Source organism: Simochromis diagramma, unplaced genomic scaffold (genome assembly GCF_900408965.1).
Source record: "Simochromis diagramma unplaced genomic scaffold, fSimDia1.1 OVJJ01000216.1, whole genome shotgun sequence".
NCBI lineage: Eukaryota > Metazoa > Chordata > Actinopteri > Cichliformes > Cichlidae > Simochromis > Simochromis diagramma.
The window spans coordinates 8676187-8689595 of record NW_024386883.1 but is presented as its reverse complement, the minus strand read 5'-3'; the positions used below and the strand labels follow the sequence as shown (position 1 = coordinate 8689595).

At 40.8% G+C, this 13409-nt stretch overlaps 1 protein-coding gene across 1 annotated transcript; it reads right to left on the bottom strand.

The window, feature by feature from the left end:
* Positions 1-467: 467 nt before the first annotated feature.
* Positions 468-2590, bottom strand: msx2b (muscle segment homeobox 2b). The gene is made up of 2 exons (XM_040032146.1): positions 2055-2590; positions 468-1746 (listed from the first exon to the last, which is right to left on the bottom strand). The coding sequence occupies exons 1-2, from the start codon at positions 2440-2442 to the stop codon at positions 1295-1297; spliced, it is 840 nt and encodes a 279-aa protein (XP_039888080.1). The 5' UTR covers positions 2443-2590; the 3' UTR covers positions 468-1294.
* Between the last annotated feature and the right edge of the window lie 10819 nt (positions 2591-13409).

Sequence of the window (13409 nt, the reverse complement as noted above, 5' to 3'; positions counted from 1 at the left end):
TTAAATCGCAACTCCCAAAACTTGTGTTTTTATGCTACTGTTGTGAAACTTAAAAGCCTCATTATCGGTCATCAGTGCACCGTCATGGTCAAAACAACACATAATTCTTGAAAATCCATCTGAGCTTTATAACGGGAAAGAAAAGTTTGACAAATGCGGTAAGAGACAGCTCAGTCATAACGGGAACTCTCTGTGAAGTTGGATAATTTATGGGTGTCATTTATGGTTTGTCAAACATTGCCTTGAACTGACCACTGTCTGATGGGAAACACAGACATGGGATTAAACCACACAAACACACACACACACACACAGAAAGCAGCTGTAGCTGAAAAGTGCTGAAGAAGAAGAAGAAAACAGCTAGTTGGTTTAACTTGCATACCACTTGATTTTTTTGAGATATGCTGAGTGAACGCTGCACATGTTTAAATTTTGCTACTTTTTTTAAGACATAAAATTGAATGTCATTTAAAGGAAACAGTCTGTGAGCCTTTAATAGTTTGGTTCATATGAATGAAAAAAAAAATATAAACTGCATAGCACACTGCAGGCCCTTTCAAAGGGAGAAGAACAATATAAATACATACTCGGTTAGAAATTTTGTACCATGTTCTCATAATCATAAATACACAATTCATACATTTCCAGCATTGCATTTTAAAGAGAATAAATATGTCTATGCTCTGTAAATGTCTCGTAAAGAAATTAGGGTGTAATGAAAATACTTTTATTGCTACAAGAGAAAACATCAACAAAACTGTAATTACAATAGCATACAGTTAGAGGGATAAATCTTACTGCTAAAAAGACACAAATAACCTGAATTTGAATTTCAAAAAGATTGAAAAAATTCTTTTAAAAAGACAAAAAGTTGCCTGAGTTGCTGAAAGACCCACTCATCCATGCAAAGTGTCTTGAGTTTAAGGCCCCAGGTGCTTTATCTGTTAAGTAGTAAGACTTAATTGGAAAGTCTGCGTTATGATTCCCAGTGCAAGTCCTCGCCCTGCTCAATTATTGCAGAAGTAAACAACTGAAGGTTATAAAGAGCTGGACAGTAACACCCCTCCTCATAAAGACAAGTCGTGTAAACAGGCAGTCCAAAAGGGGCAAGAGAGGAAGTTTCTCTTATCCTCACTGTTGGGAAAATAGATCTTTAAACAGATTCTGAAGTGCTCAGAAAGTTATTACAAACACTTCTTGTGCGGTTGAAACTGTACATTATACATAGAGATTTTTGAGCACATTTCCTCCGTGTCCATTTTTTGGAATCCTTTAGTCGCTGATATTTCCATTTTTATAAGTGGTACATGCTGTAGCCCAGAGGAGCAGCGTACACTCCTAAAGGGGAAATGGGCAGGATGGGTCTGTGGTGGTGATATGCAGAGGAGTATGACTGTCCATATAGTGACATGGCACCCAGTGACAGTGGTAACCTAAAGCCAGGGTGTAAAGCTCCAGCAGCAACGGCTGCCACTGCAGCCGTCTTGGCATCAGCAGCCATCTTGAATTTCTCCAGCTCGGCCTCCTGGAGCCTCTTGGCTTTGGCTCGGCGATTCTGGAACCAGATCTTCACCTGAGTCTCTGTGAGAGTTAAGGAGGAGGAGAACTCGGCTCGCTCGGCGATGGACAGGTATTGCTTCTGCCTGAATTTCCTCTCCAGAGCGAGCAGCTGGGATGTGGTGAAGGGTGTGCGGGGCTTCCTGTTGGTCTTGTGTTTCCTCAGCTGGCAGGCAGGACTGAGGTGACCTGAGAGAAGAAACAATTAGGATTTAAGAAGGGTCATTAAATCATTTGATTATCTCAAAATTTGATTTGAATGTAAAAAACTGAGTAGTTGGCTACAGCCTATCAACCCCAGCCAGATAAATAATACTATTTACACTCTAGCCTTACTTTTCAGTAAACAACCAATTAACAGAATGCATCTTTGCAGCACAGCTTACAGAGAATTTCCAGTATTTAGGAAAAAAAACTGAAAACATCTGCAGGATACTGAATAATGAAATTAGCTATAAATAAGCTTCATGGCGTTTAATATGAGAGGAGAAACTTACGAGGTTGTGTGGAAAAGGCGCTGGTAGTAACCCACGGTGCGCAGTCCTCTGACTCTGATGTTTCAGACTTCACTGGCGACGAGGGGGCAGCAGTTAAGCTCTTTTGGCTTCCCCCGGGAGGGGTGCACGTCTCCCGGCTCACATACAAGGAGTTTAACCCCGTCGGGGACAAAGCCACCGAACTTTCCTTCGGTGTAAAGCAGGCGGACTCTCCACTCCGGCTGTGCGTCTTTCTCCCGGACATGAGCGCCTCCACGCTGAAGGGGTGATGCCGACGCACCACGGGAGATGCCTTCTCTTCCCCCGACTCCTCTGTCAAGTCCGCACGGCTGCTGTCCTCCTCGGAAGAACTGCATCCCAAGTCGTTAAAACTCTCCTTGGAGGCCATCTCTCTCCTCCGGGTCTCCTCCGTAAAACAGGTGAACTCCACGGAGACGAAGCAGTAAGTTTACCCAGGTGTAACTCACTCCTACGAGCGCACTGTTCAGCTGTCAAGTTGCAGTGTGAGAGCGAGTATGTAGACTCGGCACGTTGACACGGCTCAACTTGGACCAATCACAGCAGCCCAAAATGTTTATGGGCGACCACGTGCTGCTTTCAGGGACAACATAGAAAACGCATATTACTTGGTTATATTTGCGCAAATAACGATTATGATTATTAGTAGGAGGTGGTAGTTAGTCACCTGAAAGGGGCAAATTCCCAAATGAATTTAAAACACGTTTTTCTTCATTTTTTAAGGTTTTATTTAATTTCGAAGAATCAGAAGCTTGAATTTTCTCTTATCTGTTGTTTGCTAACCGCCGTTTATTTGTTAAAGTGAATTTTTCCACATTGCCTGCAAAAACAATAGCTCTGCAGCATTATCACATGTTAAGCTTCAGTAATGGATTAGCTCTAACTCTAACCTCATGAGAGTGCATGTGTAAACACGGGCCCTATGCAGATAATTATGGAGAGTTATACCCGGAGATGAAACACTGATCCCTTTCTTCTTCATCTCTCTCGCTCTCTGCTTTGTTTGATGTTCCTTATATTGGGACTTTCCGCTGTATCCGACATTTCTGTTGTGCGGTATGTGAGTCCGGCATTTATAGAAACGTGTCACATTGAGATTTCTGAGGATGTTACTTAACTGCATGGCCGATTTACTGATGCTAAAACCTCAGCAAAGTCCAGCTTGGGTGTGAGGCGCGACTGGACACAAATTAGATTAGACTTTCACGTGTTTCTCTCCGTGTCTGTGACCGACACGTTCGTCTTCTTGGCCTAAGATTTGATCCCATTCATTCTGCAAATTAGACATGAAGTAACTCATTGTCAAAGTCTGTGAAGAAACTCAGTGGGATTTTTCTATTGAGAATGTGATGTTTTACCAGTCCATGAGTCCCAGTGGAGAACTTTACACTTGTTCCAGACATTTATCTGAAAACTCTGTCTGACTGTCCTGATGGTGGTTAGCTTAAAGGATGGCCCACTTATCTTATGATCATTTTTCCCACAGGCGTGCCTGCATCAGTTATTTATTATTTCTCAACTACTTGCACATATTTAACACTCAACAGTCCTACCACTAAATGATATGTGCAATCACTATTTTGTATCACATTGATTCAGCATACTCGCTATATCTAGGCTTTGGAAGCAGTGCCATAAAGGCCAGTGGAGAGCTGTGGGAATAAGTTACATTTTACATTATTTTTTATCATACTCGCTCTTGCGTCTTTAAATGCTCTTGCCCAAAAAGCTCTGTCTGCCCAGACCGGTCAGATAGTTCAGCAACAGAAAAAATGAGTTATAACAGATAGCATACAGATTTTTGAGCTGTTTTGTTTCAGGGTTTGGACTCACAAACCGTGTGCAGCGTCATCATTACTGCTTTCAAGTTTACTTGAACTGTGACCACATCTTCCTTCACTGGGGCAAGAGCTGAAAGTGCCATTTGTCTATCTGTCAGCAAGATTTTACAAAACCTACCAAACCCAATTTCATGAAACTTCACACACACACCGGGCCCGTGGGAAGGCGATCAAACCCAAGAGTAACGTTAAGCCATTGCTGGAGACATTATCATCAAAAAGGGTAGTTCACTGAGTGTTCAGGTCTTTAGGAGCTAGTAGCGGTAAATAAAAACACTTGTGTTCAGTCTTGCAGGCAACAACACAACATTTATTGTTTTTTGCTCATCGATGAGGCACGAAAAGCAGCTCTGCGGAGTAAATACAAATAGAAAACTGTAGGGCAGCTGCTCATTCTTTCTTTAGAGGGGTCTCAAACTAGCTCCTGGTGGGTGTTATACCAGTGTGTTGCCGACACATTCACGGAAGAAAAGCCTAGACTACAAACCAGGGTGTTTTAAGCAGTTCCGTGTGGGAGAGAATACTTGCGTTTGGCATACCCTTTGGGCTTTGTAACTTTCAAGATTGCTAGGGAGTTACAGCAACAACAAAAAAAAAGAACAAAAAAAAAAAAGAAAAACCAACTATATAATACATTAAAATAGAGTGGGAAACCACCAGAAAGCTTATAGGTACTTTCCAGTACACAAAGTGCTTTAAAAGAAAAAGGCACTTCTTTTTCAAACATCCCTGAGGAGGGATTAATAAACAGCAAATAAAATAATTTATTTCAGCACTTTTACGCGTAGCTAGCAGGCTTGACTAGCTTGTATGTCAGCCTTGTGGAACAGGACTCTGTTCCCAGGAGGTTGCCGTTGCTGTCTTATTAAAGTGGGGTTATTTCACAGACAATCAGAGGTTTGTGAAGGCGCCAGTGAGCGGCCAGATGAAAGGGCCGACTCCTCAGGGGAGAAACTGTTGCCTTTTTTGCAGCTCTGCTCAGGATCCACCTCCTTCCTCCTCCACCTCTCTCTCTCTCTCTCTCTCTCTCTCTCTCTCTCTCTCTGCCCTGCAGGCACCTTGTCATTCAGTCATATAACTCATTCTTGGCTCACTGTCGTTGGCATTTTACCTCCTTTTGTATCTCAAATCTTCCCTCTAACTCTCTTTAATGCTTCATAATGTGTCATTGCATCTATTTCTTTCTTTCTTTCTTCTCACATTCTGCCCATTGTGCATTTCTTCGCTTCCTTCTTGCTATATTTGGTCTCACTTTCAGTATAAAAACCTCAGATGTAAAGACCGCACCTCCATGCAAAATATGAGAAATTGCTGAAAGAGGCAGTATTCTAGCTGCATGAGTTGGGCACACCACATAGTTAAATCCTTGTTGGTTTGTGTATCAATCTATCTTTCAACTTGGCTTAAAGAAGTAATTGATTTGTGATAAAGGAACCACTGGCACTAATCAAATCAATTATTTAATTACAAGTACTGGGAAAATATGACCCATGTGACAGCTGTACAAGCTGCATCCTGTCACACTCCACCCAGACAAAGTAATATCAGCTGTTAAGTGATAATCTTTTATATGTGCTTTGCATTAGCAAATTTATGGGCTATATGTGTGTGTGTGTGTGTGTGTGTGTGTGTACGTGTGTGTGTGTGTGTGTGTGTTACATGTATTTATGGTTTAGACGTGCAAATTGTTGTGTTACCACAGATCTAAAGCAGATTTCACAAGAAAAGTAGAAGGAGGAATAAAGGAAGGAAGGAAGGAAGGAAGAAGAGGAGGGGTAAAAATAAGAGGGGTGCTCTTCTGGGTGTAGCTAAATTACCCACACGTCCCACTTCCTTTTTTCCATAATATCATTTAAGCTTGATAATAGCGAAAGCAATTTGTCTGAGCATGTTTGTGCGTGTGTGTGTGTGTTTACTGTGTGGAGTTCTGTACTGTATGCGTGTGTGTGTATCTGTCAGAGAAGCTTGAGAGGCCTGTGGTTGTGCGAGTCGGGCACACCTCAGAGCATTGTAATTACAGCAGAAGCTTTGAAGTGGTGGAATGTTTGGTTGGGATAATCAGCAGGCTGGACTGCACTCACACACTATTTACATTCCCAATAAATCACTCATTCACGTTATAACGCTAGCAAATTTTATTATCTGTGCTGATACAGAGTTGGTAAATTAACGTGTTAGAGGGTAAAATGGGATCACTGTTTTTATAGTACTGTTTATGCAAAAAGGGCCCAGTTAGGATCCAAGCACTGCATGATATGCTATTCACAATGTTTCTTTAATTTCATCTTACCTCTTTAGCATCCTCTTTTTAAGCCAGTTTTCTTCCTATTGGCTGCTTTTTGCACACAGAAACTTGAACAGCAGATGGGCGGGGCCAAGATGCCCACGTTAAGGTTGCCCACTCTCATGACATCATCCACCTTTAAAAACTGGTCTCTAACCAAGGGTATAAAGCAGTTTGAAGCTTTTGGCTCATAGGGTTTACTTGTACATATTTTTTACATTTAGTAGTTAAACACAATAAATTATCAGATTTTATGAACCTGAAATTTTCTGTAATATTTCATAATTATGTGGCTAACTGAGGAAAACTAAAAGCAGAAAGTTATCCATTTATTTATGCTGCTATGCAACATTAAAATTTTATATATGAATCTCCAAGTAGTAATCATATAGACTATCTGCTGCATTTCTTGGGGTTATCACTCATTAAACTCAATATGGATTCTCTAAAGCTAAATTGTGTTCCACAGTTATGCAACATGTCAGTCTTTAAAGTTTAATTAAAGCTCTGTTTTGTTTGAAAAGATTTAATGCTATCCAGCCATCCATTTTCTTAACTGCTTATCCACTTCAGGGTTGTGGTGAGGTGCTGGAACCTTTCCCAGCTGCCATAGGGTGACAGGCAGGGTACAGCCTAAATGGGTCACCAGTCTATCACGGTGCTAACAGAGCGACAGACAAGATTGGTCAGTTTAGAATCACCAATTACCCAACCCACAGGCACAGCGCTAACATGGAAACTCCAGCAGATTCAAACAAGTTCTTGGTGTGAGGTGACCGTGCTAGCAACTGAACCTCAATGCCACCTATTTACAGCGTAAAACTCTAATAAAATAAAATAATATATTATCAAATAATTTAAGTGATGTCTAAAGTTGACGACCATCCCTCGACTTCACAAATTCAGACATATGCATAGGCGTGCATACACAAAAACAGACACAGTCCTGTACACACAGGGAAGTGACATTCTTCTCAGTAACGCGAGTAACTTGTCAAACCAGTGGGACATGTAATAAACTGACTCATGCACGCTTGAGCTAATCGCATCGTTTTTATTGTCTTGTTATCTTAGTACTGTCACTCATCTCATCTCTGTATCACTCATCCACTCCTCCTCTCTTTGCTCTCGCTCTCTCTTCCTCGCCGTGCTCTCGGAGCCGCCGCCTGTAATGTGCCTAAATGACTACCTTCAATGCTACAATGGCGCCAGAGCCAATTAGCTGTTAACACGGGAGACAGATCTATTCAGAAGCCAGAAAATGAGGCCTCCTGTAACGTGAAAGATTGATGCCCACTTTGCTAATGACAAGAGAAGGAGGTAATCCGTTGCTTGGCTTGATCCTGGGCTATGTTACAGGATAGTCAGCTGATGACTGCGAGCATGCAGGGGAGGGCTCAAGAAAGTGGCAGTGGACTATAGGTCATTGTAGGAGTTGAATAAAATATTGAAACAACACAATATGTTGTTATTTGATATTTTACAACATTACACACACACACACATGAAATCAGAGAAATTTGTCAACTACAAGAGATCAAACAAGCTACTGTTTTATTCACTTGTCTTCTACTGTAGGTTGTATTGGGACATTGGTGGAAATATTGAAAAATTTGCCTCATAACAAAAGGAATGTGTCGGTGCAATGCAGTTAGCAGGTATCCTTTGAAGGTGATAATTGCTTGGGAAACAGCCAAATGCAATTATATTTTTGGAACTCTTCTTTGCGCTTTGATGAACACTACCTGTGCACTAATGTGAGTTCATAGTTTCACCCTAACCCATCATTATTAGGCCTTATTTTCATTTTATGACTATTTCGTTGGCTGCATTCAAGCCTGACCTTGTCCTAACCTTTCTTTGTACCCAACTGAAAATGTGCAAAAAGGCTGGCATTCTTTTCACCATGCATGTAAGCTCATTTAATGCACTTTTGCTGTGCATTTCTTAAGCCACTGAGCTCACTGTTGTATTTTCAGTTAGAATAACTAGCATAAACATAAATACAGAGACGAGTAGCTTCATATTAATCGGGTAAAATGTAACTTTTTATTCAGGCTTTGGAAACTCAGGAGCAGAAATAAGGGGCATCATCAGACTTTTATTGTATGACTCAGTGTGCATCACGGGCCTCATGACTTTATTTTCCGTGTCAAACTCTTAACCTCCGTAGAGAGGGAAAGAAACTAGCCAGGGGCCATTTGTTCCCTGTACAACTGTGTTGATTCCCAGTGACACCTTATATCTTAATCAGTTCTGACAGTTAGAATTTATGAAGAGGCCATCGTGTAAATCACGAGGAGGCTTGTTATTATGGAAAGGCACTGAAATGGTATAATTGTTTTTAAGTGCCGCTCAAAGGCCAAGTGTGCCTGTATTGCTCTGTGTGTGTTGCATGTGATCGTGTGAACATGCACAGTATTCTGGGAAGTTTTCCAGAGATTGGGGAAATCCACCTTCCACACAACAAACAACTTGAACCACAAAAACAAATCCCCTTAGAAGAATTTTTTGTCTCATTACAACAAATAACATTTCATGGTAGAAAAGCCACAACTTTCCCAGCTGTTACGACTGAGTTACACGCACTCTTTTGGATTATATGAGAATGAAATGTGCTTACACACAAGACAAACTTAGTGGTACAAACTTAATTTATCTGTGCAGCAAAAAAAGTAAAGGGGGAGAGTGTTTTGGTTATTGTGACTGGAGAAAATACCCAAAATGCGATCTGAATTATTCTTCTGCACCAAAAGACGTGGGAAATATTTAGGAGTTAGGGTCATGTGCATTGACCCTAAAACTTGCAAAGCATGTCACAAGCCTGGTATTTAATTGCCATTTAACGTCTTTGGTTTCACTTAAATAGACTACAGTTGTGGTAGAAAAGAAAGCACGCCTTCTTTTTATTCTAAAGTTTTACGTACATAATAAAAATCATCTGGTCGTTAGCAGGTCTTAAAATTAGTCAAATACAGCCTCAGATAAACTACAAAACATAACATATTACAGCATGTCATTATTTATTTAGCAAAATTTAAACCAAAATCCTTCAGTAACAATTAACTATAAGCACTATAGCAGCCAAGTGCCGCTAATCAAATGCACTTGATTAAGTGGTCATCAGCACCTCTGAGCACCTCTATAAAACAGAAGTTCTGCAGTTTGCTGCTCTGGAGCACATGGGGTTATTAGATTATTTTTTTAATTGGAAGTCCATCACAGTGAGAAAGATTATTCACAAGTGGAAAACATTCAAGTCTTCCCAGGAATGGATGTCCCAGCAAATTCACCCTGACATCAGACCGTACAATACAATACAACGAAGACATTAAGAGCTTTATCTCAGAATCTACAGGCCTCGGTTAGCATGTTAAGTGTTAAAGTTCATGGCAAAATCTCTTAACATTGCAGTCATGCATTCAACTCTCAGACATATATAAGGCCAGCTATCAGATAAGTAAAGCATGGGCCAATTTGGGTCTTGTAACATGATAATAATCCAAAGCAGAGGAGCAAATCTATAACAGAATCAATGAAAAAAGTAAACAATCAAGGTGTAGCAATAGCCCAAAGTAAAGGCCTCATGCTGACTGAAATGCTGTAAGATCTCGGTATAACCCCTGAACCTCAATGAGCTAAAGCAATGTTGCAGAGAAGAGTGAGAGATGTGAGAGACTAGCAAAGTCAATGATCACTTCAAGTTATTGCTGCTTAAGGTTGTTAAGAAGCTACTGAATCATGGGGTGTGCTGATGTTTTACACTGCTTCTGCACTTTTGCATTCATTTTTGTTAAATAAATAATGAAAGGCTACAATATGACATGTGGAGTTGATCAGCTGAGGCTGCATTTACCTTATTTTAAGACTTACTAAGGACTGTATAATGATTTTTTATTATGTCCTCATATGCAAAGTTGTATAATTGAAAGAGGGTGTAACTTCTTTTTACCACGACTGTATATTATTTTATAAAACTATTTCAAGATTAAGAGTGTAACATTAGAAGTCCCCTCATCTTCAAAACCAGTTATGCATTCAAATTTCTGTGTGTGTCTTTGTTTAACAACCTTGGGGTAAAATGAATATGTGCTTTGTCATTGGTCTCTACTGAAAGCTTCTTTTATAGAGTCATAAAGAACAAAGCACTTAACCGGATAAACAAATGACCCTCTATACTAAAACAAGGAAAAGGGGAACATCAAAGATAGCTGTAACCCTTTTAAAGGTCAGGAGTTGGGAATTGACTGGCTGGCCTACTGACTCATAGGTTAGTTGGCCACTGTGTTAGATGGAACATTGGCTGGTTAAATAAATGACTAAAGAACCTCTGGGCTGACTGACTAATTCAGCAGCTGTTTAACTGAATCATGAGATTAGCTGGCTGACAGACTCAGTGTTCTGCAAGCTAAGTGTGTGGGGAAAGCTAACAAGAGGTGCAAACATACATGGATGCACAGTTGCAAAAGATAGACTTTATTTATGAAATACTTCCTGTGTGTGTGTGTGTGTGTGTGTGTGTGTGTGTGTGTGTGTGTGTGTGTGCGCGCGCGCGCGCGCGCGCCAAGTAGACTCTAGACTCAGACTCACCGCTGTTTAACGAGCTAAAGACGCCAGTCACAGTAGGACCAAGGACAGACCAGGGCTATAACCGAGAGTGTGGCGCTTACAGACCATCGACTAAACTGATCTTTGCTCTGACCCAAAAGTGAGAAGTGCACTGGAGCCATTTGTGGTGACCCTTTCTTCACCCACAGGATCAAAGGTTATAAACCTCTGCATGTGCCCTTTGAAATGGAGCAACAGGAGCTTGTTGTTAGACTGATTAGCAGAATGGCAGTTACCATAATACTATCTTTTACATCCATGGTGCAGGAAAAGGAGAGAAAAGCAGAGTGAGATGCTGAGAGGAAACACACAAGTGGTTTACAGAAGGCTTTACAAATGACCATTTCATTTTCACGAGGGAAGGAAAGCTATCCAAACCTATCTATGAAGTAATTGCCACCTCTTGTTAAAGCATGAGTTAACCACTTTTTTGGAGGGATGTGGGGCTGTGATAGACCTGGTGAACCTAGAAATCCCTTAACTAGAACCTGTCTGACAAAGTAGGCTAAAAGATCTCAAAAAAGCAACACATCACACCACAACCTAAAGAACAGAAGAAGTCAAGAACGGATGAAAATAACAGTTATTGACATGTATCAGTATGGAAAGGGTTACAAAGGCATTTACATTTTCTGCTGCTTCTCAGGATGTGGGTCACAAGGACAGCAGTCTAAGCAGAGATGCTCAGGCCTCCACTGTCAGCACCTCCAGCTTCTCTGGCAGCACACCGAAGTATTTTCACAGAGAACGATTATGGCTCAGAGAGACATAATATCTGGGTGTTCTGGATTTGCCCTGAGATCTAATCTACTGGACATGCATGAAACACCTCACCTGTGAGCCACCTCACCAGAAGGCATCTTGATCACCTCAACTGACTCCTTTCAATTTGGAGAAATAGTGGCAATACTCAGACCTCTTCTGGATGACTCAGCTCCTCACCCTATCTCTAAAATAGAGTCCAGACCCAAACCCTTCTTTCTACCCCTTGTATCGAAAGTGTTATTCTTTCAGTCACTATCAACAATTCAGAGCAGGTACCCCACCCTTTTCTGGTTATGAACCCTCTGATTTCTATTTGCTAATTCTCACTCTTGCAGCTTCACATGGAGCTCCAAACCACTCCAGAGCAAGTTTAATCAAGTCAGCAGAATCACATCATCCCCCAAAAACAGAGATGAGAACTTAAGAGGACCACAACGCTCTTTGAAAACCCTCAAGGTGAACCTAGAAATCCTGTCCATAAAATTGATGAACAGAATCAATCAAGAACTCTGTGTTTGTATAGGGACCAAATACCCCTCAACAATGAGCCTGATATCCCTTACCCTCTTCAGGCCTTTTCCATGTCGACACAACAAAATGTCTATGCCTTTACCAAACATGGACAATTCTTGACTTTGAGAGTAAATAGGAATTATCAACTCCACATGACAAGAGCGAAAGGGAAGAACAATACAGAGACTCACTGATAAAGTGGAGAGAGTTATGGGACTATAGCTAAAGAGGAAAGGGGGCATTTCAAGCGGTAAATGTGCTGATTTTAGTCAGTTTTCGTTGCTAAAGAGTAATTTCAGCTCGTAAACATTCATTATGAATACACATTGTGTTTTGATTAATGTTAGTCAAGAAATACGTGTTGCCAAGCTAACATTTAGGTGTTTTTGTTGCACTTCATTTTATTTCAGTGTGATCGAAGAGCAATTACTCATGATTCACTCGACTACATGAGTACCACTTAAATCCTATTTGCTTGTAATTTCCTTGTGGCTGTGTTTCAGCACAATGACTGCATCTGCCAGCTTGACCCAGAGTCTGGAGAAGTGAGTGACATTGTTTGCCTTTGGAGTAATGGCTCTCATTATAGTGAATTACTACTCTACCCAAACACAACTGATTTCCTAAAAACCACCCTGCAGTGCTCTGTCTCCATTTTGCTATTGGGTCCTGGTGCCTTGTTACAATCAATTAAGCTGATTACAAGCACTATCTTCACCACTTCAAAGGAGGCCCATTAAAGTGGGTGAGACTAACTGTCTCTTTATTCCACAGCCCTGTTGTTTGTCTCTGAGTAAGAAGCCTTGTATTGTTTTTTAACATGTGTGGGGCTGAAATTTGTTGACAATTTAACCAAAAGATAACATGGTGGAAATAAAAACTATTTTTTCATGGTAAGATTAAAGGATAAATGGCGAGTAATGAGCTGGAGACAGTCGTGGACTGGGTCCTCTTTAAAGTTTAAGGTTGACTCGTCGTCAGGTCAGACGACAGGTCGCACACAATAAATGGAGTGACACAGAGAGAAGGAGCGAGACACTAAGTCTAGACAGCGTATTTAGGGACCCTCCCTCTTTGCTTTGTTCTGCATCATGTCTACAGGTAATTACCTCAGCAAACTACTGGGAACCCTTTCAAATCTGAGACAAGTGATGGGTGAAATGGTTGAAAAGTAAAAGAATTAATTTCTTAAGCATCCATACTTACATGATGATAAATGAACAGTGAAAGCAGAAGGACAAGTTGGCAGTTAGCTGGCTAAGGAAAAGACGGTTATGAGAAACATTTATTTCTCCAAATGCATATTAAGTGGAAGTGCAACTGTTT

Bases quoted from the DNA above. Each gene is read 5' to 3' on its own strand.
- msx2b (XM_040032146.1), bottom strand. From the start codon at position 2,442: ATGGCCTCCAAGGAGAGTTTTAACGACTTGGGATGCAGTTCTTCCGAG. The intron at 1,747-2,054 runs GTAAGTTTCTCC...TTCTTCTCTCAG, and splicing joins CGCCTTTTCCACACAACCTC to GTCACCTCAGTCCTGCCTGC.